Source organism: Abramis brama, assembly GCF_963993115.1.
Source record: "Abramis brama genome assembly, chromosome: 11".
NCBI classification, from domain to species: Eukaryota; Metazoa; Chordata; class Actinopteri; order Cypriniformes; family Leuciscidae; genus Abramis; species Abramis brama.
Genome location: NC_139973.1, coordinates 22761620 through 22783380, shown reverse-complemented (window position 1 = coordinate 22783380; position 21761 = coordinate 22761620). Strand labels below are relative to the sequence as shown.

General features: G+C 43.3%; 1 protein-coding gene across 1 annotated transcript; it reads right to left on the bottom strand.

Moving 5' to 3' along the window:
* Window positions 1–342: 342 nt before the first annotated feature.
* Window positions 343–4097, bottom strand: LOC311091725 (neuronal pentraxin-1-like). Its single transcript, XM_084127777.1, has 5 exons — window positions 3590–4097; window positions 3043–3250; window positions 2120–2364; window positions 1756–1935; window positions 343–1593 (listed from the first exon to the last, which is right to left on the bottom strand). The coding sequence occupies exons 1-5, from the start codon at window positions 4004–4006 to the stop codon at window positions 1372–1374; spliced, it is 1272 nt and encodes a 423-aa protein (XP_083983903.1). The 5' UTR covers window positions 4007–4097; the 3' UTR covers window positions 343–1371.
* Between the last annotated feature and the right edge of the window lie 17664 nt (window positions 4098–21761).

The window sequence follows — 21761 nt, the reverse complement described above, 5'->3', positions numbered from 1 at the left end:
ACCTGTTAATGCCAACAGAAGCACAAAATGCCATGTCACACTGATCAAACATGTATGTTCGAAATTATAACCATATATTTTTTTCCAGCAATGCAGTCTGTTACTGTATACACAAAACCAAGATAGAGAGGGCAGTGTCAACAAAAACAAATGCCCCATGTGCACAAACATAGAGTGAGTGAGATGATGAGAGAATTATAGATTTTAGGGTATCGAGCACATTTATGTAAAATTTAGACATAATAAGATATTATCTGTTTATCTATTGATTTATACTTTATCCTATATCTCTGTAACTCTCTACTAAACAGTATTTGAGTAAGAATGACTGCAGAGGTAAAATGCTATTTATATATACTGTATATCACAATTTTATTACAAAAATTATATCTTTATCATCGTTCAGTAGTGCCATGCTTTTAGCATCAATACAGTAAAAAACCCAACCCAAAACAATAGGAGAAGCAGATGTCAGCATTGATGTTGCAGCATTTGATAAATCATGCTGTTACTGTACAAATGACATTCCTAGAACAGAGTAAAATACACCAGAGCCTTAACAATTGCTGTTGAAGACGCTTCATAAAAACAGTAATTCATCAATAAAAGCAAAATGTTATTGCGTAACACAATGAGTAAGCAAACTAAAAATGTGTGCTGAACTGATACATCAGTTCAAGGCACTCAGGCTGTAAGCATGTTGGCAACTAAACGACATTCTTACAGAAACATCAGTGAGATCAATGGAGTCAAATGCAGGAAGTGCCATCCTTTTAAACCATCTTTTTCCAAGTAAATAAATACTATTCTCCCATCTTATTTTCAAGTCCATCACAGTGCAAGATCCGGTGGGAATGGGGTACCAATATTAAATAAACCATAATTTAAAATGGTGACGATTTGTGATTGCGTTATCAGCAAAGTGTGATCATTTGAAGAAAAACACAAGAGTTATGTTCTGATGCACTGTTGCTTTACAGCCCAAAATGCTGCAAAGAGACAGTTCTTCAGTTGTTGGCCCCTTTAAATAAATATATGAATGAAAAAATAAGCAAACTGTGTCCACGTGCAAAAAAAGCAGCAAAAAAACATTGCTAATGCTAAAAGTAACCTGAAGTAACACTGTCGCTTTTAGGTTTGCAAGACAACCAACAGGAAACTATTTTATCAAGACAAAAAAAAATTATTCTAGTTTGCACAGAAATATTAAGTTATTCATATAAACCCCAGGTTTATGCTTACCTTTGAATGTTTTATCAAGAACTGTTTTTTTTTTTTTTACAAACTGTTTTTTTTTTTTTTTTTTCACGAACGTCAAACTAAGGACAAGAAAGAAAAAAACTAGAAACATGGATCTGGCCCCTTTGCAGTTCAGTTGAGTTGACGGCAGGGCTCAAAAGTCCATTTAGTGGCTCCACCGAACACATCGATATTACTCTCTGACCATGATAACACATTGCCAGCTTGTGTTCTGTTGTTGCAGGTTGCCAGGTTGTAAATTTCACCAGCTGTCAATTTTCTATCCCATATATTGAAGTTCGCCAGTTCACCTACAAAGGCTTGGGTTGCATCGAAACCTCCACCAAGTGTGTCCTGCAAGTACAAAAAACAACCAAATTCAATATTAGGTTGCTGAACAGCAGGCAAACCTGTTAAGTCCTAAATAAGCATGATTGATAGAGTTACTACATTTTCTAATATTAACTGACATTTTCTACATAAATTAAGCCTAATAAGCATAATTTTGAGTCTTACCTGCTCCTGACCTAAGACCAGCACACCATTGGGTTTGATTGGGTGGTAGGGTGCCAGATTTTCTCCAGTTCCACGCAGGACACCTTCCTGAAATGCTTCCCATACTCCATCACGAGTCGTCCATGTTATGCAGATGTGATGCCATTTACCATCGTTGATAATGAAAGGTAATTTTGCAACCTGTAAAGTTATACTGTAGATTACTCAAATTGCTCTTCTGTTTTAAGTGCTAAAAGACCAAACGACTTCAGCATTTATCTAAGTAAACCAAGACATACACATTGAGATATATCTCCTGTATAATACAGCCCCTAACAATCATGGTATGCATTATATAATTGCATTATTGTTTCTGACACTGTACCTTATCATTTATGAGAATCTCCATTGGATTGTTCCCCCATTCTATGAGAACAAGCTCATTGGCTTGTCCAGGAACAGCATAGGAGAAGGGTGTTCCTACCCCGGGTGATGCATTGGATTTTATCCACAAGCAGAAAGAGAAGGCATACATTTCTGGTAGACTTTTTTTCACTTTGGCATACATGTAATTTGTTCTTAAGGGGAACGTTATCTGAAACTTGTCCAGTGGCCTGTTACCTTTTGAACCTGCAGAGTAAAAAGTAATAATGTTAGGATTTAACACTCTTAATCTCTCTCTCTCTCTCTCTCTCTCTCTCTCTCTCTCTCTCTATTCCACAAGGACTTCTAAACAAAGGCTAGTGCCCAAATGCTTCCATTGCTTGTATCTACTACTCTGATGCTTAAGTGACTTGGGCTGTTCTTAGACTATACATTGCACTACTGTAAATTACTTGTTTTTATTTTACAATGAAACCCACTGTAAATGAAGTGGTTTTACTTAAAAAAAAAATCTAACTAACAAATCAATCAATAATAAATAAATAAAAATATAATTTGCGTTCTTTCTTTTTAATTTGTGCAACTGGTGATTATTTAAACAATTTCTTTGACTCTCGCATGCTGCGCTGAGCTGGCTGCGCTTTGAGAAGCAAACTTTACACTGCTATTCAGAGAAGAGCTTTGAGAATTACCAAATTATCCGTCATAATATTAGTCTACATTGCTGTTTATTAGCTCAAAATGCTAAGCAATGCAGCTCCCCTCCCAAACCATCCTCTGCGCCATTACACGCCTAGATATTGCTGTTTTACTGTAACTACCATGCTTCTCAAACATAATTATTGTAGTAAATAGCCAGTTCAGATTTATTATTTGCCTCACAAATAAGTAAAATTTCTCATGGAACGACATCTAATAGGCTACCTTTCTCCAGGTCGTTAATTCTCTGATGTAAGGAGGTGAGAGTTGACTCCACTCGATTGCGCTGATCTGTGTCGTTCCTCTGCCCGGGTCTGCTCTCATCCAAAGTATTGACCCGGGACAGCACCTGCTTCTCCATATCCTCGATCTTATTTTGAAGCAGATCTTTAAGGCTGTTCGCCTGGACAGAGCCGTTGTTCCTGCTGTACTGCTACGGGAAAACATGAGATAGGAGGGTGCTTATTCAAACGAATACTTTAAAACGCAAACATGGGATACTTATAAGAGACTATAAGCCAATTTCAGGCTTAGCGCAGCCTGCCGTGAACCAGTGACACATTGACTAAATCTGCTAAAGACCTCCACTCCAAATCTTTCGACCCCATTAAGATTACTCAATCTGGCTAAAAATATTTTAACGTAATGTAATTTATCATGCATTGCATGAGTTTGTGTTTTTAAAGAAATGCGGGATATGACTATTAGGAAATGCACTAGATGGTGTCACACGTCTTAAGCTGAAAAGTCCAAATCATTATGTCATGTATACCTCCAAGTTTTCCAATCTTTGTTTAAGGGTGGCTAAAGTCTGCCCGAGTTGGGTTAGAGTATCTGTCGGGCCGCGGGACACGTCTCCCATCGTGTTTTTGCCCGGTTCTTTCCTACGACCTCCAGTCACGGGCTCCAGAACACTCTGACTCTCACAGCGGCTCAACTTGGAAGTGAGTTCCCTGATCGTCTCCTTTTGATTAATGATAGTTTCCTTCTGCTGTAGGACTGTCTCTCTTAACTGCATTACTGTGGTCTTCAGGTCCTCCGCTGGCCCGCTGTTCTGCATGGTGGCTGCGCACAGGTCCATATCCTTAGGCACGGACGTGCAGATGAACTGTGTCTGTCCGAAATCTTGCGAAGATCCCTCCAAATATGTAAGAGAAAGTAGAAAAAGTGTCCATGAGATTGTCTCCATTGCGGATTGTCTTCTTTGTCAGTGTTTGAAGTGTGAGTAACCTGTTGTTTCACCACCACTGAGCTGTCCGCTGACTCTATGCAGCGCGTGTGGGTTTATATAGGACAGCAGAGGCGCAGCGCAGATCCGCTGCAGCGCGCTCGCGCTCTCCAATCATGTCAAGTGTATTTCTTAAGGTGGAACTGAGAGATGGTAAATCATATGTCTTTTCGCCACGCAATGGTAAGTATGCCTACGATGTGATGTATAGCAAACTATTCAGATTTAGGAAGTAGTTTTACTTGGACTGTTATTTAGAAATCTAGATACCGATATTGTGTTTATGTTACTATTTTTATATTTCTGAAATGTATTATATTTTATTTTAGTTATATTCTCAAAAGTATAGCCTATCTAAAGTAGGCTAATAGTTTCTTACCATCTGGGCATATTTAAAGGAGAGCATTGACTAATTAGTTAGGCCTTCTTGTTGCCTTTGTTTTATAATGCTACTGGATACCACATATGTAGCTGTACAAACGCGATCTCACGCGAATACGTGTGTATTTTTTATGAAAAGTGTAGTTCTATAGCCTACCACACATATATTTACTTACGTTTTCATACACACTGAAACGTATAATATTAACGTATTGACAGCACTACAACTTAAAATATTTACAGACTGCACTACGTAAATGATTTACATATGAACAACTTTGCCGACGTACAACTTTGTATGTAGGCTTATGAATATTAAAATTGTGGCATTAATGTTTTGACTCTATTTTATTCAATTGTCATATCAGTGACGTGTAATTAAATGCAGTTTACTCATCTACTTAATAAGAAATAATAACATATTGCTCTGTTTGTGACTTCTGCTGCAAACTGTTTCGGAGGATTATACCTTTAATGCTAAACAAGACTACATGAAACCACAAAATACACCAAAACACAACATAAATTCACAAAATACATCAATTTTATTCACTTGCTATAGGCTAATCCAAATCTGTAGAATCCATGCTTTGCGAGGAACAGATCCAAATTCAGCCCTTTATCCAATGATCTTCATTCTCAGCAGCGACCGTAAACGCCAAATCCCGCGCTTGTTGTGATTAATTAAAATGAAAAAATTGCGCCCTCAAGAAGCCTCACGAAATGTTTTAAGGCAGTCATATCAAACGCTCATTGGCTCTCGCCTGCTTCGTCAAGTCAAATCAAGTCATCTTCATTTATATAGCGCTTTTAACAATTGTTTCAAAGCAGCTTTACAGTGATAATAGGAAATAACCGTAACAGATTGTTTAGGCTTTACAACAGCTCTAGGATAAAGTTGTTGTCCAGAAAGTTAGTTTTGATTGATTCATTCATTTCAGTTGCGAAGATCATTAGTTATTAACTTAGGGGCTGCTAACACAACACTGTTCTAACAGGAAAACCATTAACACGCTCCGGCCACCCATCCGCACAAAACAGTGCCTGCTGTCTCAAGAAGGCACTCCCTGAAATAGGTTCGAAGGTGCAAACGATTATCCGTTATCTCTGCGCAAACCCGCGAAAACGCAGACATCGTTATGGTATTCACGTTTGAATATATGCACTGGCATGTAGTACTTTACAAATCAGCCCTCAATAAACGAATTGTCTGGCCTTAAAAATTTATAATACAGATTTTTTTTTTTTTTTTTTGGTACATCTGCATAGCCACACGAACCGGAATTATCCCGACAACATTTTATCTATACTGAGGTAAAGGGAAGGGGAGGGACTGGTTGACACTTCAGGACTGCGTTGTCATCATGTCCAGGCACAGGTCCTTCATCAGATCTGGATACGGCCTGGATATGGCGGACTGCGGTAAACCTCGGATAAACAGAGAGACTAATATTAGCGTAGACGCCATCCTTCTTATGATGTAATAAGTACATCAGGATTTATGGGCAATGTTCCCGGTTCCGGTTGACCTAGAATTATAGAAGTTTATAATGTGTTATGTGTATGCTAGGCCAAAGAGATGTGTTTTTAGTCTAGATTTGAACTGACAGAGTGTGTCTGCTTCCCGGACAATGTTAGGAAGATTGTTCCAAAGTTTTGGTGCTAAATAGGAAAAGGATCTACCGCCAGCAGTCGATTTTGATATTCTAGGTAGCCTATTATCAACTGGCCGGAATTTTGAGATCGTAATAGACGTGAAGGACTATAATGCGTTAAGAGCTCGCTCAAGTACTGGGGTGCTAAACCATTTAGTGCTTTGTAAGTAATCAGCAATATTTAAAAATGTATACGATGTTTAATAGGGAGTCAATCCCAATTACTTCGTCACAGATTGTGACATGCCGTGTTTCAGTCGATGTACATTTGAAATTGGGAAATGCACGCCTTCACGGAGGGAAGCCGGATTAACATTTTCATGGATTAATAATAATAGCCAAGTAGTGGCCCTGCGGAGTAAGAGTTGGGTTTTACCCACGGATCCTTCATGCGTGGATTTCTAAGCCGATTCAGCATGACTGAAATTCTTCCTGAGCAAGGATGAACACTCACGCCTCCTGTCATGACAATAATGTGAATTTTTCTGGATTGGCCGATAGTTAAAACCCCACCACCATGACCCCACATTAAACTCTGTCGAAAGTATGGGAAACAAACACCAAAAGCCAACTGAAAACGGCGCCACTTGATTAAACCGCACGTGCATCCAGTAGCTGCAGCGCCAGAGCAGCTGGACCGGTGTCTCCCGCACAGCACTGACAAACTTGTTTGACGCTTTCGCCGCTCTATTGAAGTGATAAACAACGCAAGTCTGTAGTTCACCTTTGACCCACCCATGTCCTTGACCACCCACGACTGTGTCACCTTTGACCTTTTCCTATTCTCTGGGGATGAATATGTCCTATGACCCGGGCATACAGTATTTGGAAATTCTATGGTATCTTCCAGGGGTTAATTTGACCTTGGATCCATTTTGAAGATTTAGAGTTCGTTTTTTGTGATTCTCAGGACCCTCAGGATACCCTCAGGATTCATCACCCCCTCCTAATGCATTCCAGCTCAGGGGCATTTTATGGTCTCCCTCTCATCTCAATGAGCAAGTGAGAAAAATACGTTTCTAATGATGAATTTAAGTAACATTTTTAACAGACCATAATCCAAGTGTGAATCACAATAGGCACATGCACACACACACACACACACACACACACACAGTTGAGTACTTATCTCTATTTTAAATGAAATGAGTATATATAATCATTCATATCACTCAATATAAAAATAAACAGTGAATATGCAGTGAATGCATTACAAAATTCGCAATAAGCTGAAATATAAAATCTCTCTTCTCACACCTAGTGAGATGTGAGACAGCAGTGGGGGCAGGTTGGAGTCCAGGGGTCTCATTTATAAACGTGACGTATGCACAAAACGGGGCTGAAAATGTGCGTACGCCACTTCCGACGCATAAGGTGTGATTTATAAAAACAAACTTGACGGGAAAATTTGCGCTCCTGCACGCAAACTCTGACCCATGCGTACGAACGTTTTGGAGACGGAGCAGTCTGGCGACACTGATGGTGAGCTGGAGTTAAGGGTCTTTTTGGTCACTTTTAGACAGAAAATCTAAAGAAAATTAAACATATACAGAAAGATAATACAAATATAATTTCACTCACCAAGCCTGTCAATTGAAGCAAATATTCATCCCTTCTTAAATGTCCGCGCCAGCGAGCGCGTTGGGCCGTTTAGTGAAATTGACGCAAATAACAGTTTAAATAAATAAAATAATGATTTAAACTATGTTTTACTTCTGATATAAACATTTAGATTAAATATGCCATTCAAATTAATGGAGTTAAACATTTAAACATGAAATCATTACTGAGAAGTTACAACATTTTTATATAACATTTTTTTATATTTGTTGTGGATGCAAAGTTTTTGAACACTTTTCCTCTGGCATGCTGTGTTTTAATGTTTTAACCACAGAGATAATTGCTTATCATGATAATACCAGATTGTCTGAGAAAATAGTTTCGTGCAAATAATGCCCAAGGCCTTTCTGTTTCCATTAAAAATATAAATCAATTAAAAATACAATTCGGCCAGTGGAAAAGATTGAGAAAAACTTTCTCTGAAATGTATTTTACAGTATTTGACTTATGTATTCAAAAACAAGGCAAGGATAGGCAACTACTTGATTTTTATTAATGTAATGTGTCTTGTACCGTTAAACGTTATCACGTGGATGAATAATCATATGCAAATGATATGCAGATGAGGATCTGCATAGTAAAACTAGCCGTTGTAAGCTCCATATATGGTTATTTCGGGGAGGAGACACATTTGCGCACAATCTTCCGCTGACTGGGATTTATAAAGTGAATTCTGCGCAGGTTCTGGCGTACGAACGGTTTTATAAGTCTGAATATTTTTGGCTTTCGGGCGCACGTACACTTTTAGTAAGGTTCCTACGCACAGTTTTATAAATGAGACCCCAGGTCATTGCACAGACTGTGCCATTGCATATGTAAGTTAGTCTTACTCTGTTAACTTATTGCCATAGCAATGCTTAATCTTAAAAGTTTAATATGATCTTTTAAAATTAAAAGATTGTTTAAATTGAATCTTTAAAGATTAAATTGAATCTTTAAAGATTAAATTGAATCTTTTACATCTGGTGACCTATTGAAGAAATGATTTGACTTTAAAAATAAATAAATTTGGGGGTCTCGCAATAAGTAGTCTCATACATTGTGTGAGAGGTTCAATATTTCCTTATTAAACCTGTATCTTTAAGAAAATCACCGAGCATTTTCAGTGAGATATCCTCAATTGAATTCAGGCATTAACCCTCAGGGGTCTGAGATCACGCCGGCGTGATCTGCTGGCTTTTTTTTCTTATGAGTTGATTGAGACCCGAAATTCTCTTTTGACTTTGATTTTATAAAACAAGTTTCATACATCAATCGATTCTGTTAAATGTGTATTATTTTTGTGTATACTCACAATAAAAACATAGTGTTGTGCTTTTTGCCAAATAAAGAAAAATAAACACGAAGCGAGTTCTGCCTTCTCTCTGTCCGTGTAGTCCATTCTGAAACGCGTCCGAAAATGAACAATAACAAAGCGAATACTCAGTCAAACAGGCATTCAGACACACAGGCATGAAGCTTGAATTCTCTTCTTTTTAATGAAGTAATTTATATAAAAAACAAATATTCTCATCTTGTGAAATCTGTATTAAAAGAGAGCGATTCCAGTCGACCTCATTAGAGCTAATTCAAATGTAATGTGACTCCGCCCACGGAGAGCGCGTGCTATTCAAACGCAAATGGCTGAGGTAATCCACGCAATCCTGTGAACGCCCCCCCATCAGCTCGAGAAAACCAAAACACAAGTTTATTCAGAACATTACTTGTTTACAACGCAGCGCTGTGAGGAATAATGAGGAATATGAGGAATACGAGCTGAGGAATACTAGTAAGTTTTTCCTTCTCGGGTTTCTGTTTATGAATGAATGAACGGCATAGATGCGCGCTGTTTACCACAGCTGGCAAAAAACAGTATTACGTGACAGTTCTCCATTATGGACGCGAGCGCTCTAAAAAAAGTACAAATCCTTTCTTTAAAACGAATTTCGTTTTGTATCAATTGTATCTTAATTTTAATAATTTTTTCATTAACAAATTTCCTGGATTTAAAGTAAATATAGGCTAGCAATCACAACATAAGGTGCTTGAACTGGAGATCATCAACCAGACCAGTGCCTACTCGCCTCACATGTCTAAAAAATGTGAAATATATTTACAGAAAGCTTTATTACATGCATGAACGAATAAAAGAATAGAAAAAAAGGAACATGGAGAAGAAAATCTTATGATACCTGTCGCTTATTTGTGCACATCAGAAAAAATAAATAAAAAACAGCTACTTTATAAATGGATCAACCCCAATCCTCACCCCAAACACCAAATATTTTCAGTAATACCTATCTTTACACTTAATTATCATCATTTTAAGCGTGTGTAAGCGTATTTCATGAAAACAACGTTACAGTCAGGTGAAATATGAAAGACAACATTTTGTTTAGTAGATTTGGGTACAGTTTTTACTGTAGAATATACTGCCTCGTCAAATAAGCTTTTGTTGAGCAATTTCTATATATAAAATAGCCTACTATTTTTTGTCAAAAATAAAGTCATCAACTAAGATGTTAGCTGTTCCAATGTTGGCTATATTCAAAGTAATGAATACATAGATAAAATGTAGGCCTATAATCTTTTTTTTACAAAGAAAGAGTACACTTGAAATATTGTTGAAATTGTAATTATTGTTGTAATTGTAACCTTTTTAATAAAATAGCAAAACATATTTACAAGATAGATGTAAGCAAAATATTAAATGGTCCTTGCATTGTGGCTCAGTCAGTTGTCACACCTGAGTGAATGGCTCATTATGCAGAGTGGGTGGGACAAGGTGTAAACCACTCCTCGTTCACGCCCCCCTCGCATATTGGCTTTCCAAGCAAAACCTGTTTTACATCAATTTAAATCAATGTATGGTTTTATGTGAACGATAAAGCAAGACTATTTTCACATAAATTTGAAGAAAAAACTATAGGCGATGATATCCTTTAGTCAAAAGTCTTATTGCCACATATTTAGTATGTGTTTTGTGGCCTTATTTCTGCAACTTTCATTTTTATTTTTTCCAATAACCACGCATAAACATTATTCTCTTAAAAATTCAAACATATACATGCATGTTGATCAGATATTTTGGTAGCCCTGTTTGTGCTATATAGAGTGAATTTACACCTTTGCCATTAACATGTTTATAAATAACTGAAAAAAGCACAAATGTCAGAGCATGTCAGAACACCTCCAGGGCCCAGAAAACAGCTCAGACTCCAGAGGGTTAAAGATGCCTCCGTGGTCCATGACACAACATATGTAAAGTTAGTCTGCTTTCCAGAGTGTCATCCCGGCTCCCATGATTTTTGTGGAGGAGCACAGGATGCGACACTCTCTTTCTGCTGTGCCCTGTATGAGGAGCTTGACGGCTGGGACTGCTCACGCCCAGCAGCCCCAGAGGGTTGGAGATGGCAAGGGAGGTTGCGCTTGAATGTCTCTGCCTGCTTTTTGGTCTCCTGGAACCTCTTGACGACAGTATTGACAGCGTCAACGAAGAGGCCAGGGGGCGATAGTGGGGCATCAAGGAGTGAGATTGAGCCATAAATGCCTCTCAGCGGCAACCAGAGCTGCCATAGATCACCCAATAGCTCTAGCGATCTCCTTGGTGGCCCTGAGAGACAGATCGGTGACCCGATGCAGTTCTCGAATCGTGTTGGGCCCTACCCCCTTGCCATCATCCAGATCCCTCAGCAGATCAGCTTGGTATGCCTGCAGTATTGACATTGTGTGCAGACACGCCCAGCCTGACCTGCTGCCATGTATGTTTACCCACAAGCATTGATGTCGTTTTTAGTGGCTTAGTGGGTAGCGGGGCCTTCAGGGACAATGCTGAACCAGGGGACCGATAACTTGCGAGTGTCTGTCCAACCCTAGGCATCGCCCATAACCATACTCTTTCAACCCCCTTATATCTGAATAGACATGAACTTGGGGGCTAAAAAGACGGGACGAGTATGATCTAGATAGATCACTATGAAGATCAGGAAAGAATGGAAGGCCCTGTGACAGACAAAAATAAATTAGACACACAGTTTGACATAGAGCGCTTGTTGAGGCACAGAAGCTAGCGCCGGTCATTCCGGATGTGCTTTTATTCTTTCCTAGTCATGACGTCACCTGTCCGTGACGTTCTGTTTTGGCATTGGACTAGTTGACATATGTGCTTCAGACACAATCACGAGGAGGCGTTCCCAAAGCGTCATCGACGCAGCGCGAGTTCCCTCTAAAGGGAAGAAAATTTAAAGCTGTATTACACTTTTTACACTTTTTTTTATGCTTAAAACCCCATTTTCGTCTTTGACCCTCATCCGCTTCAAAACAAATAAATTACTCTTCTTAAAGTCCCCCTGTAGTCTATAATTTTATCCCTTAAAACTTATCTTTAATTACCAAAATTATACATTTAAAGGGGTCCGATAAGGCCCTTTTTACATTATGTAAAATTAATAATCTCTGATGTCCCCAGAGTGTGTATATGAAGTTTAGCTCAATATACCCCACAGATAATTATTCATAGCATGTTAAACTGCTGAAAATGCCGTTTTTGTGTGTCATCTTCAGTTATATAGCGCTTTTAACAATGTAGATTGTTCCAAAGCAGCTTTACATTGATAATAGGAAATTAAAGTAAAGTGTTTTGGCTTTATAGCAGCTCTAGAATAAAGTTATTGTCCAGCTAAAGTTAGTTTGATTGATTCACTTCCGTCGCAACGATCATTAGTTATTAACTTGCCGCTAACACGACACCGTTTTAACAGAAAACTCTTAAGTTCTTTCTGCGCAAACTTCAAAAACGCGAACCAGTGAGAACGCTGATGGCGTGCACATGCGTATTACGAGTTCAGTCTATAGGTATGCGCGTTTGAATATGTGTGCGCAGGCGTGTAGTCCTTCCCTACAAATCAACCCTCAACATACAACTTGTCTGGCCTTAAAATTAATAATACAGAATTTTTATCGCTTCCACATAGCCACGCGAACCGGAATTATCGCTACAGCCTAAGACGTTCGAGACATGGCATTCGTCCTAACATTACTGAAGGGAAGAGCGGCTCTGTGGGGAACGGCGGTGTGGGAGAACCAAGACCAATGCTGCACCTCGTTCCACGCACTAGCCGCCGAGATGAAAAGAGTCTTCAACCGGGCGGTAGCAGGCAAGGAGGCTGCCAGAAGACTAGCCGACCTAAGACAAGGAAGCTCCTCGGTGGCAGACTATTCTATCCAGTTTCGCACTCTGGATAGAATGTGCAAGTGGAAGTGGAACGAGGAGGCACAGTGGGATATGTTTCTGCATGGGCTGGCCGACCGTGTTCAGAGGGAGATGTACATGCTCGACCTGCCTCCTCGTCTCAATGGGCTCATGGATCTGGCGCTGCGGGTGGACGGCCGCATCAACCAGTTGGACCAACATGTTCACTCCGTTCGTACCCACGGAGGCGCCGGACCTCGAGGCGGCGTGGAGGAGAACACGGTCGGTCCCATCAGCGATCACGAGCCCATGCAGGTGGGGAGAGCCCGGCTTTCCCGGGAGGAGAGGGAAAGGCGGAGATCCCATGGACTCTGCCTTTACTGTGGTGGCCGCGGACATTTTCTACACTCGTGCCCGGTAAAAGAGCAAGCCCGATAGTAAAGTTGAGGCTACTATCGGGTGGGATCTCCGCCGGGAGTCCTCACCATCTACCCTCCTTCTGGTAAGACTGAGATGGGCCAACAACAAGACACACACCTGCCAAGCACTTGTGGATTCCGGGGCCGAGGGGAACTTCATGGACATTCACCTGGCACACGAATTACACCTCCCCATCTCGTCTCTTCCTCACCAGATCTCGGTCAGTGCTCTAAACGGTCAACAACTTCCCAACATCTCACTCTCTACTGATCCCATAACTCTCATCACCTCCGGCAACCATACAGAGACCATTCCCTTCCTCCTCATGGACTCCCCGGTTGCACCTATCATGTTGGGGCACCCTTGGCTGGTGAAGCACAACCCTCGTGTGGACTGGGGTTCTAATTCTGTGTCTATGTGGAGTGAGCCCTGCCATGGGTCCTGTCTTGTCTCTGCGTGTCCATCTGTATCTGTTTCTGTGTTACAGGAGAAGGCAGTGGATTTGTCAAACGTGCCCGCGGAGTATCTGGACCTGAAGGAAGTGTTCAGTAAGTCTCGGGCTGCTTCTCTTCCTCCGCATCGTCCCTATGACTGTGCTATAGATCTAGTGACAGGGCACTTAGACTCTCCGTCTAAGGGCAAACTTTACTCTCTTTCTGTCCCTGAGAGGGAGGCCATGGAGAAATATATTTCTGATTCTTTAGCGGCCGGATTCATCCAACCTTCCTCTTCTCCTGCGGGGACGGGGTTCTTTTTTGTGGGTAAGAAGGACGGCTCTCTGCGACCTTGTATTGATTACCGAGAGCTGAACAACATCACGGTAAAGAATATTTATCCTTTGCCGTTGATGTCTTCAGCTTTCGAGAGGTTGCAGGGAGCGTCCATCTTCACAAAATTGGATTTACGTAACGCTTATCATTTGGTTCGCATCAGGAAGGGGGATGAATGGAAAACTGCGTTCAACACCCCCAGGGGGCACTTTGAATACTTGGTTATGCCTTTCGGGCTTTCCAACTCCCCAGCGGTTTTCCAGGCACTCGTCAATGACGTGTTGAGAGACATGGTTGATCAATTCATATATGTTTACCTGGATGACATATTGATTTTTTCTTCGTCTCTCCAGGAACACGTTCAACACGTCAGACGAGTGCTTCAGAGGTTGCTAGAGAATGGGCTTTTTGTCAAGGCGGAGAAATGCGATTTTCATGCACAGTCTGTTTCCTTCCTAGGTTACATCGTCTCTTCTGAGGGAGTGCGCATGGATCCTGACAAAGTTAGAGCTGTGATAGATTGGCCAAGTCCAGATACCCGTAAGGCCCTACAGCGGTTTCTGGGGTTCGCCAACTTCTATCGGCGTTTCATTCGCAACTTCAGCCAACTAGCCGCACCTCTGAACGCCTTGACCTCCCCCAGAACAACGTTCAGGTGGTCAGATACAGCTGAGGCTGTATTTGCTAACCTCAAGAGCCGCTTCGTTTCAGCTCCCATCTTAATCGCCCCTGATTCCACATGTCAGTTCGTGGTGGAGGTCGACGCGTCAGAGGTGGGGGTAGGTGCAGTTCTTTCTCAACGCGCTTCCTCAGACGACAAGATGCACCCTTGCACGTTTTTCTCCCATCGTTTATCACCTGCCGAACGTAACTATGACATTGGTAACAGAGAGTTGTTGGCCGTCAAGTTAGCGTTGGAGGAGTGGCGTCATTGGTTAGAGGGGTCGGGGGTACCTTTTATCGTTTGGACTGATCATAAGAACCTTGAATATATTAGATCTGCCAAAAGACTCAACTCCAGGCAGGCTCGGTGGGCACTTTTTTTCGGACGTTTTGACTTTACTCTCTCGTACCGCCCAGGTTCCAAAAACATCAAACCCGATTCCTTATCTCGTATTTTTGATCCATCCGAACGCCCGGTTACTCCCGAGTGCATTTTACCAGAGAAAGTAGTTATCTCCACACTCGTATGGGAGGTCGAATCGAAGGTCAAGACGGCCTTAGAAGGGGTAACGCCTCCGCCCGGTTGCCCACCGAATCGGTTGTTTGTTCCGGAGGGGTTACAGTCCGACGTCATTCGATGGGGTCATTGCTCCAACGTGGCTTGTCATCCAGGGGTAAGTCGCACTAGTCACTTAGTAAAGCAACGGTTTTGGTGGCCATCAATGGCTCGCGACATTCATGATTTTGTTTTGGCTTGCTCGGTTTGTGCTGTTGGTAAGACGTCTAACCGACCTCCTGATGGGTTACTTCGATTGCTGTCTGTCCCTTCGAGACACTGGTCCCACATTGCGCTAGATTTTGTCACCGCCCTCCCGCCCTCTAAAGGCATGACGGTTGTTTTAACCGTAGTGGATCGGTTCTCGAAGGCGGCACATTTCATTCCCTTGCCCAAATTACCCTCAGCCAAGGAGACAGCGGTTACTGTGATTGATCACGTCTTTCGGTTACATGGCCTCCCAATGGACGTGGTTTCTGACAGGGGTTCTCAGTTTGTGTCCAAATTCTGGCAAGAGAAAACCGCTTCGGTCTTTCCACAATCAAATTCCGTCATGTAAATAGCAAATCTGCCATGGCACGAGCTCAACTGGCATTTAAAGGGAATGGGAGATGAGACTCTGATTGGTTTAACGCACGTAAATCCCAAAACACACCCATTACTCATTAAGAGAATAGGGACAACCCTTTTAGACCATGCGCCTGGCGCCGACCATTTCTCCCGTCGTTAAACTAGCAAAAGTGGATTCGGACACGCCGTAAGTGAACTTGGGCCCTGCGCTTTAGACCATGCACTTAGATCGTTAAAATAGGGCCCATGATGTCATGAACGCATGAACTAATTGTTCTGCATTTTTCATTGAGAGCATATGAAAGGTACAAGGAGCAAGGTGTGGACAGTGTTCTCAAGGCAGGATCTAGCACACCAGAGGGTTTTTACCTTTGCCTGACAAGAGACAACATTGCTTGTGATGTGGAAAAAGTCCTCAGGCTGGACCCAATGATGTGACATCTGAGCCAGAATGAATCTCTCTCTGACTGGCAGTTGTACAACTTTTTTGAGTGTACTATAACATGCATTTCAGTCATTTACGCAGGCTTTTGCGTTTGGACCACTGTGTTTGTACAGTATGCAAGTGCTGAATATATAGATATTTAATAGTATACTGTTTGGATTCAGAGAAGGGAGGACCCAGGTGCAGAATGAACGGGGAGTGATCTTTATTGACAAAGACAAAACACAGGTAGAACAATCCAAACAATAGAGCAGGGCACACAACTGGAGAACAGGTGAGTCGAGGGCACAACTGGAGAACAGGTTGGTCAGGGATGAGACAAACCCAGGTTCTTTGGGAACAGTGGAAACTTGACAGCAGCTCAAGGAACCAGAGGCTTGGCATAGGTGGGATGAAACAGCACTAGGCACTAGAGTGGCTTGCCAGGACAGAAGTCTCAATGACCAAGGAAGAACAGGATGCAGGGCAGAGCAGGAACCAACACAAGACAAACACACAAGAGATAACAGAAACAAAAAACCGACAACTATGACTAGGAAAACAAAATGGCCTAATTAATAACTGGAGGTAGCAAAGGAGAAAGTAAGGTAAATAAATAAATAATTTCTCAAAATAAGTAACTGGTACTTACAAACAAAAAGAAATTAAACAAGACTGCAACCTTGCAGAGAACTAGAGAAAAATAAATAAATTACTTAAATAAGGAGAAGTAAAAACAAGGCTTGAGAGAACAAGAAAATAAAGACTAGAACTAGACTAAAAACACAGGGACAAAGAAACTAGAAATTAATAAAACAGAAATAATCAAACAAGGAAAATTAAATCTACACTAGCACTGACTGTCAATTTCTGTAGTAACTGCATACACACATTGAATGCAGACAACACACAAAACGAACCAGCAAAGACATGAGGGAAAAAGGCACAATATAAAGGGACCAGAGCACATGAGGATCAGGTGAGCACAATTAGTGAAATGAGGGCAAGACCTGGACTAAACAAGGGGGCGTGGTAACAAGAAACAAGGAGGCAGGACAAGAGGAGCACATGGCAAACACAAAGACAGAGCCATGTGCTCAAACACAAGACAAACATAGAAACATGAAACCACGACAACACAGACAAGGCTGCCAGGGTAGAACCCTGACAGTATACAATATTCAATACAATACTATGCTTGCAAGTACATACAATATACAATATATTCACCTAGTTGTGATTACTATACTTTTTTTACGTATACAATTGTACGTATACAACTGTTTGTTTACTGTATACAATATTATTTTTTTTCTGTAACTACATGCTCTGGATGCTGTGTTCTCCATTTTTTTTTTTCGTAGTGTCTACTAAATGATCTGTAGTGTTTATATATTGACTGGATGAGATTCACAGATTAAAGGTTTTTGAGCCGATTGTTTGATCAGTCAGTTTTTTGTTTGTTTTTTTTTCTGCTGTTTTTGAAGATTTTTTTTATGTTGTGAGAAAATGGATGAAGATTTCAAGAAATGTATTTTTGCAATTGTAAAAAAAAAAAAAAACGAAAAAAGTAAAACCTGTAACTAAACATTCAAATATTTTGGTGGGCCACTGTACTAATGTCAAACAGTTTTTCTCAACTGCTTAAACACATTTTTATTTTATTTTTTATTATACCTCCTTTTCTTGAAACTCTAAACACAAATCCATAACAAACTGTTTGACAAACAGATTAATTTTGTGGTGAAATCTTGTTTTTTCCATTTAAGATCAATAGCAAAGGTTAAATGCTCTTTTAGATGCTTTTATTTCTGTACGAAAAAAAAACAAACAAAAAAATTTTTTTTTTATTTCTGTACGACTAGATTATTGCCCCTCCTTGAACTGCCACCTTAACGTGGTGGAGGGGTTTGAGTACCCGAATGACCCTAGGAGCTATGTTGTCCGGGGCTATATGCCCCTGGTAGGGTCTCCCAAGGCAAACAGGTCCTAGGCGACGGGTCAGACTAAGAGCGGTTCAAAAACCCCTTATGAGAAAAATTAAACAGATGACCGTGACGTCGCCCGGTATGGCGCAGCCGGGGCCCCACCCTGGAGCCAGGCCCGGGGTTGGGGCTCGTATGCGAGCGCCTGGTGGCCGGGCCTCCCCCCACGGGGTCCGTGGAACGTCACCTCGCTGGCGGGGAAGGAGCCTGAGATTGTGCGTGAGGTTGAGAGGTTCCGACTAGAGATAGTCGGGATCACCTCTACTCACGGCTTGGGCTCTGGAACCACAACCAGGATGGACTCTTCACCACTCTGGAGTTGCTCATGGTGAGAGGCGGCGGGCTGGTGTGGGTTTGCTTATAGCCCCCCAGCTCAGCCGCCATGTGTTGGAGTTCACCCCGGTGAACGAGAGGGTCGTTTCCCTGCGCCTACGGGTCGGGGATAGGTCTCTCACTGTCGTGTGTGCCTACGGGCCAAACGGCAGTGCAGAGTACCCGGCCTTCTTGGAGTCTCTGGGAGGGGTGCTGGAAAGTGCTCCAACTGGGGACTCCGTCGTTCTACTGGGGGACTTCAATGCCCACGTGGGCAGCAACAGTGACACCTGGAGGGGCGTGATTGGGAGGAACGGCCCCCCTGATCTGAACCCGAGCGGTGTTCAGTTATTGGACTTCTGTGCTAGTTACAGTTTGTCCATAACGAACACCATGTTCAAGCATAAGGGTGTCCATCAGTGCACGTGGCACCAGGACACCCTAGGCCGTAGGTCGATGATCGACTTTGTGGTCGTTTCATCTGACCTGCGGCCGTATGTCTTGGACACTCGGGTAAAGAGAGGGGCGGAGCTGTCAACTGATCACCACCTGGTGGTGAGTTGGATCCGATGGCGGGGGAGGAAGCTGGACAGACTTGGCAGACCCAAGCGTACTGTGAGGGTCTGCTGGGAACGTTTGGCCGAGTCTCCTGTCAGAGAGATCTTCAACTCCCACCTCCGGCGGAGCTTCGACCGGATCCCGAGGGAGGCTGGAGATATTGAGTCCGAGTGGACCATGTTCTCCACCTCCATTGTCGAAGCGGCCGCTCGGAGCTGTGGCCGTAAGGTCTCCGGTGCCTGTCGAGGCGGCAATCCCCGAACCCGGTGGTGGACACCGGAAGTAAGGGATGCCGTCAAGCTGAAGAAGGAGTCCTATCGGGCCTGGTTGGCTTGCGGGACTCCTGAGGCAGCTGACGGGTACCGGCAGGCCAAGCGAACTGCAGCCCGGGTGGTTGTGGAGGCAAAAACTCAGGCCTGGGAGGAGTTCGGTGAGGCCATGGAGAAGGACTATCGGCTGGCCTCGAAGAGATTCTGGCAAACCGTCCAGCGCCTCAGGAGAGGGAAGCAGTGCCCTACCAACGCTGTTTACAGTAGAGGTGGGGAGCTGTTGACCTCAACTGGGGATGTCGTTGGACGGTGGAAGGAATACTTCGAGAATCTCCTCAATCCCGCTGTCACGTCTTCCATTGAGGAAGCAGAGGCTGAGGGCTCAGAGGTGGACTCGTCCATCACCCAAGCTGAAGTCACCGAGGTAGTCAAGAAACTCCTCGGTGGCAAGGCACCGGGGGTGGATGAGATCTGCCCTGAGTACCTCAAGTCTCTGGATGTTGTGGGGCTGTCTTGGCTGACACGCCTCTGCAGCATCGCGTGGCGGTTGGGGACAGTGCCTCTGGGATGGCAGACCGGGGTGGTGGTCCCTCTTTTTAAGAAGGGGGACCGGAGGGTGTGTTCCAACTACAGGGGGATCACACTTCTCAGCCTCCCTGGGAAAGTCTATGCCAGGGTACTGGAGAGGAGAATACGGCCGATAGTAGAACCTCGGATTCAGGAGGAACAGTGTGGTTTTCGTCCGGGCCGTGGAACACTGGATCAGCTCTATACCCTCTACAGGGTGCTGGAGGGTTCATGGGAGTTTGCCCAACCAGTCCACATGTGTTTTGTGGATTTGGAGAAGGCATTCGACTGTGTCCCTCGCGGCGGCCTGTGGAGGGTGCTCCGGAAGTATGGGGTCCGGGGTCCTTTACTAAGGGCTGTCCGGTCCCTGTACGACCGAAGCAGGAGCTTGGTTCGCATTGCCGGCAGTAAGTCAGACTTGTTCCCGGTGCGTGTTGGACTCCGGCAGGGCTGCCCTTTGTCGCCGGTTCTGTTCATAATTTTTATGGACAGAATTTCTAGGCGCAGCCAGGGGCCGGAGGGTGTCAGGTTTGGTGACAACACGATTTCGTCTCTGCTCTTTGCAGATGATGTTGTCGTGTTGGCCTCATCAAACCAGGACCTTCAGCATGCACTGGGACGGTTTGCAGCCGAGTGTGAAGCGGCTGGGATGAGAATCAGCACCTCCAAATCCGAGGCCATGGTCCTCAGTCGGAAAAGGGTGGCTTGCCCACTTCAGGTTGGTGGAGAGTTCCTGCCTCAAGTGGAGGAGTTTAAGTATCTTGGGGTTTTGTTCACGAGTGAGGGAAGGATGGAACGGGAGATTGACAGACGGATCGGTGCAGCTTCTGCAGTAATGCGGTCGATGTACCGGTCTGTCGTGGTAAAGAAAGAGCTGAGCCGCAAGGCAAAGCTCTCGATTTACCAGTCAATCTACGTACCTACTCTCACCTATGGTCATGAGCTTTGGGTCATGACCGAAAGGACAAGATCCCGGATACAGGCGGCCGAAATGAGCTTTCTCCGCAGGGTGGCTGGGCAATCCCTTAGAGATAGGGTGAGAAGCTCGGTCACTCGGGAGGAGCTCAGAGTAGAGCCGCTGCTCCTCCACATCGAGAGGGGTCAGCTGAGGTGGCTCGGGCATCTGTTCCGGATGCCTCCTGGACGCCTTCCCGGGAAGGTGTTCCGGGCGCGTCCCACTGGGAGGAGACCTCGGGGAAGACTATGTCTCCCGGCTGGCCTGGGAATGCCTCGGTGTCCCCCCGGAAGAGCTGGAGGAAGTGTCTAGGGAGAGGGAAGTCTGGGCATCTCTGCTTAGACTGCTGCCCCCGCGACCTGGCCCCGGATAAGCGGAAGAAGATGGATGGATGGATGGATAGATTATTGTAACTCGCTATATGTAGGTGTCAGCCAAGCACTTTTGAATCGTCTTCAATTGGTTATAAATGCGTCTGCTAGACTTTTAACAGGGACTCGTAAAAAGCAGCATGTAACACCGATTTTAGCCTCACTTCAATGGTTGCCGGTGGAGTTCAGAATTGATTATAAATTATTGATATTTGTGTACAAAGCCTTGCATAATTTGGCCCCATCATGCGCATCTTCTTCATATACACAAACCTTCTAGGTCTCTCAGATCAGCAAATCAGATGATCCTAGACATTCCAAGGACTAGATTAAAATTGAGTGGTGATCGGGCATTTGCTGTGGCAGCTCCAAAGCGCTGGAATAACCTGCCTCTACATCTCAGACTGGCTCCTTCCTTAGGTTATTTTAAACGAAATCTGAAACTGCATTTGCTAGAATTAGCGTTTGGT

Excerpts from the sequence above, each read along its gene's own strand:
- LOC311091725 (XM_084127777.1), bottom strand. The coding sequence starts at position 4,006 with ATGGAGACAATCTCATGGACACTTTTTCTACTTTCTCTTACATATTTG. Across the intron at positions 1,936-2,119 it reads AGATTCTCATAAATGATAAG|GTTGCAAAATTACCTTTCAT; the intron begins GTACAGTGTCAG and ends ATAACTTTACAG. Across the intron at positions 1,594-1,755 it reads TGGTCTTAGGTCAGGAGCAG|GACACACTTGGTGGAGGTTT; the intron begins GTAAGACTCAAA and ends TTGTACTTGCAG.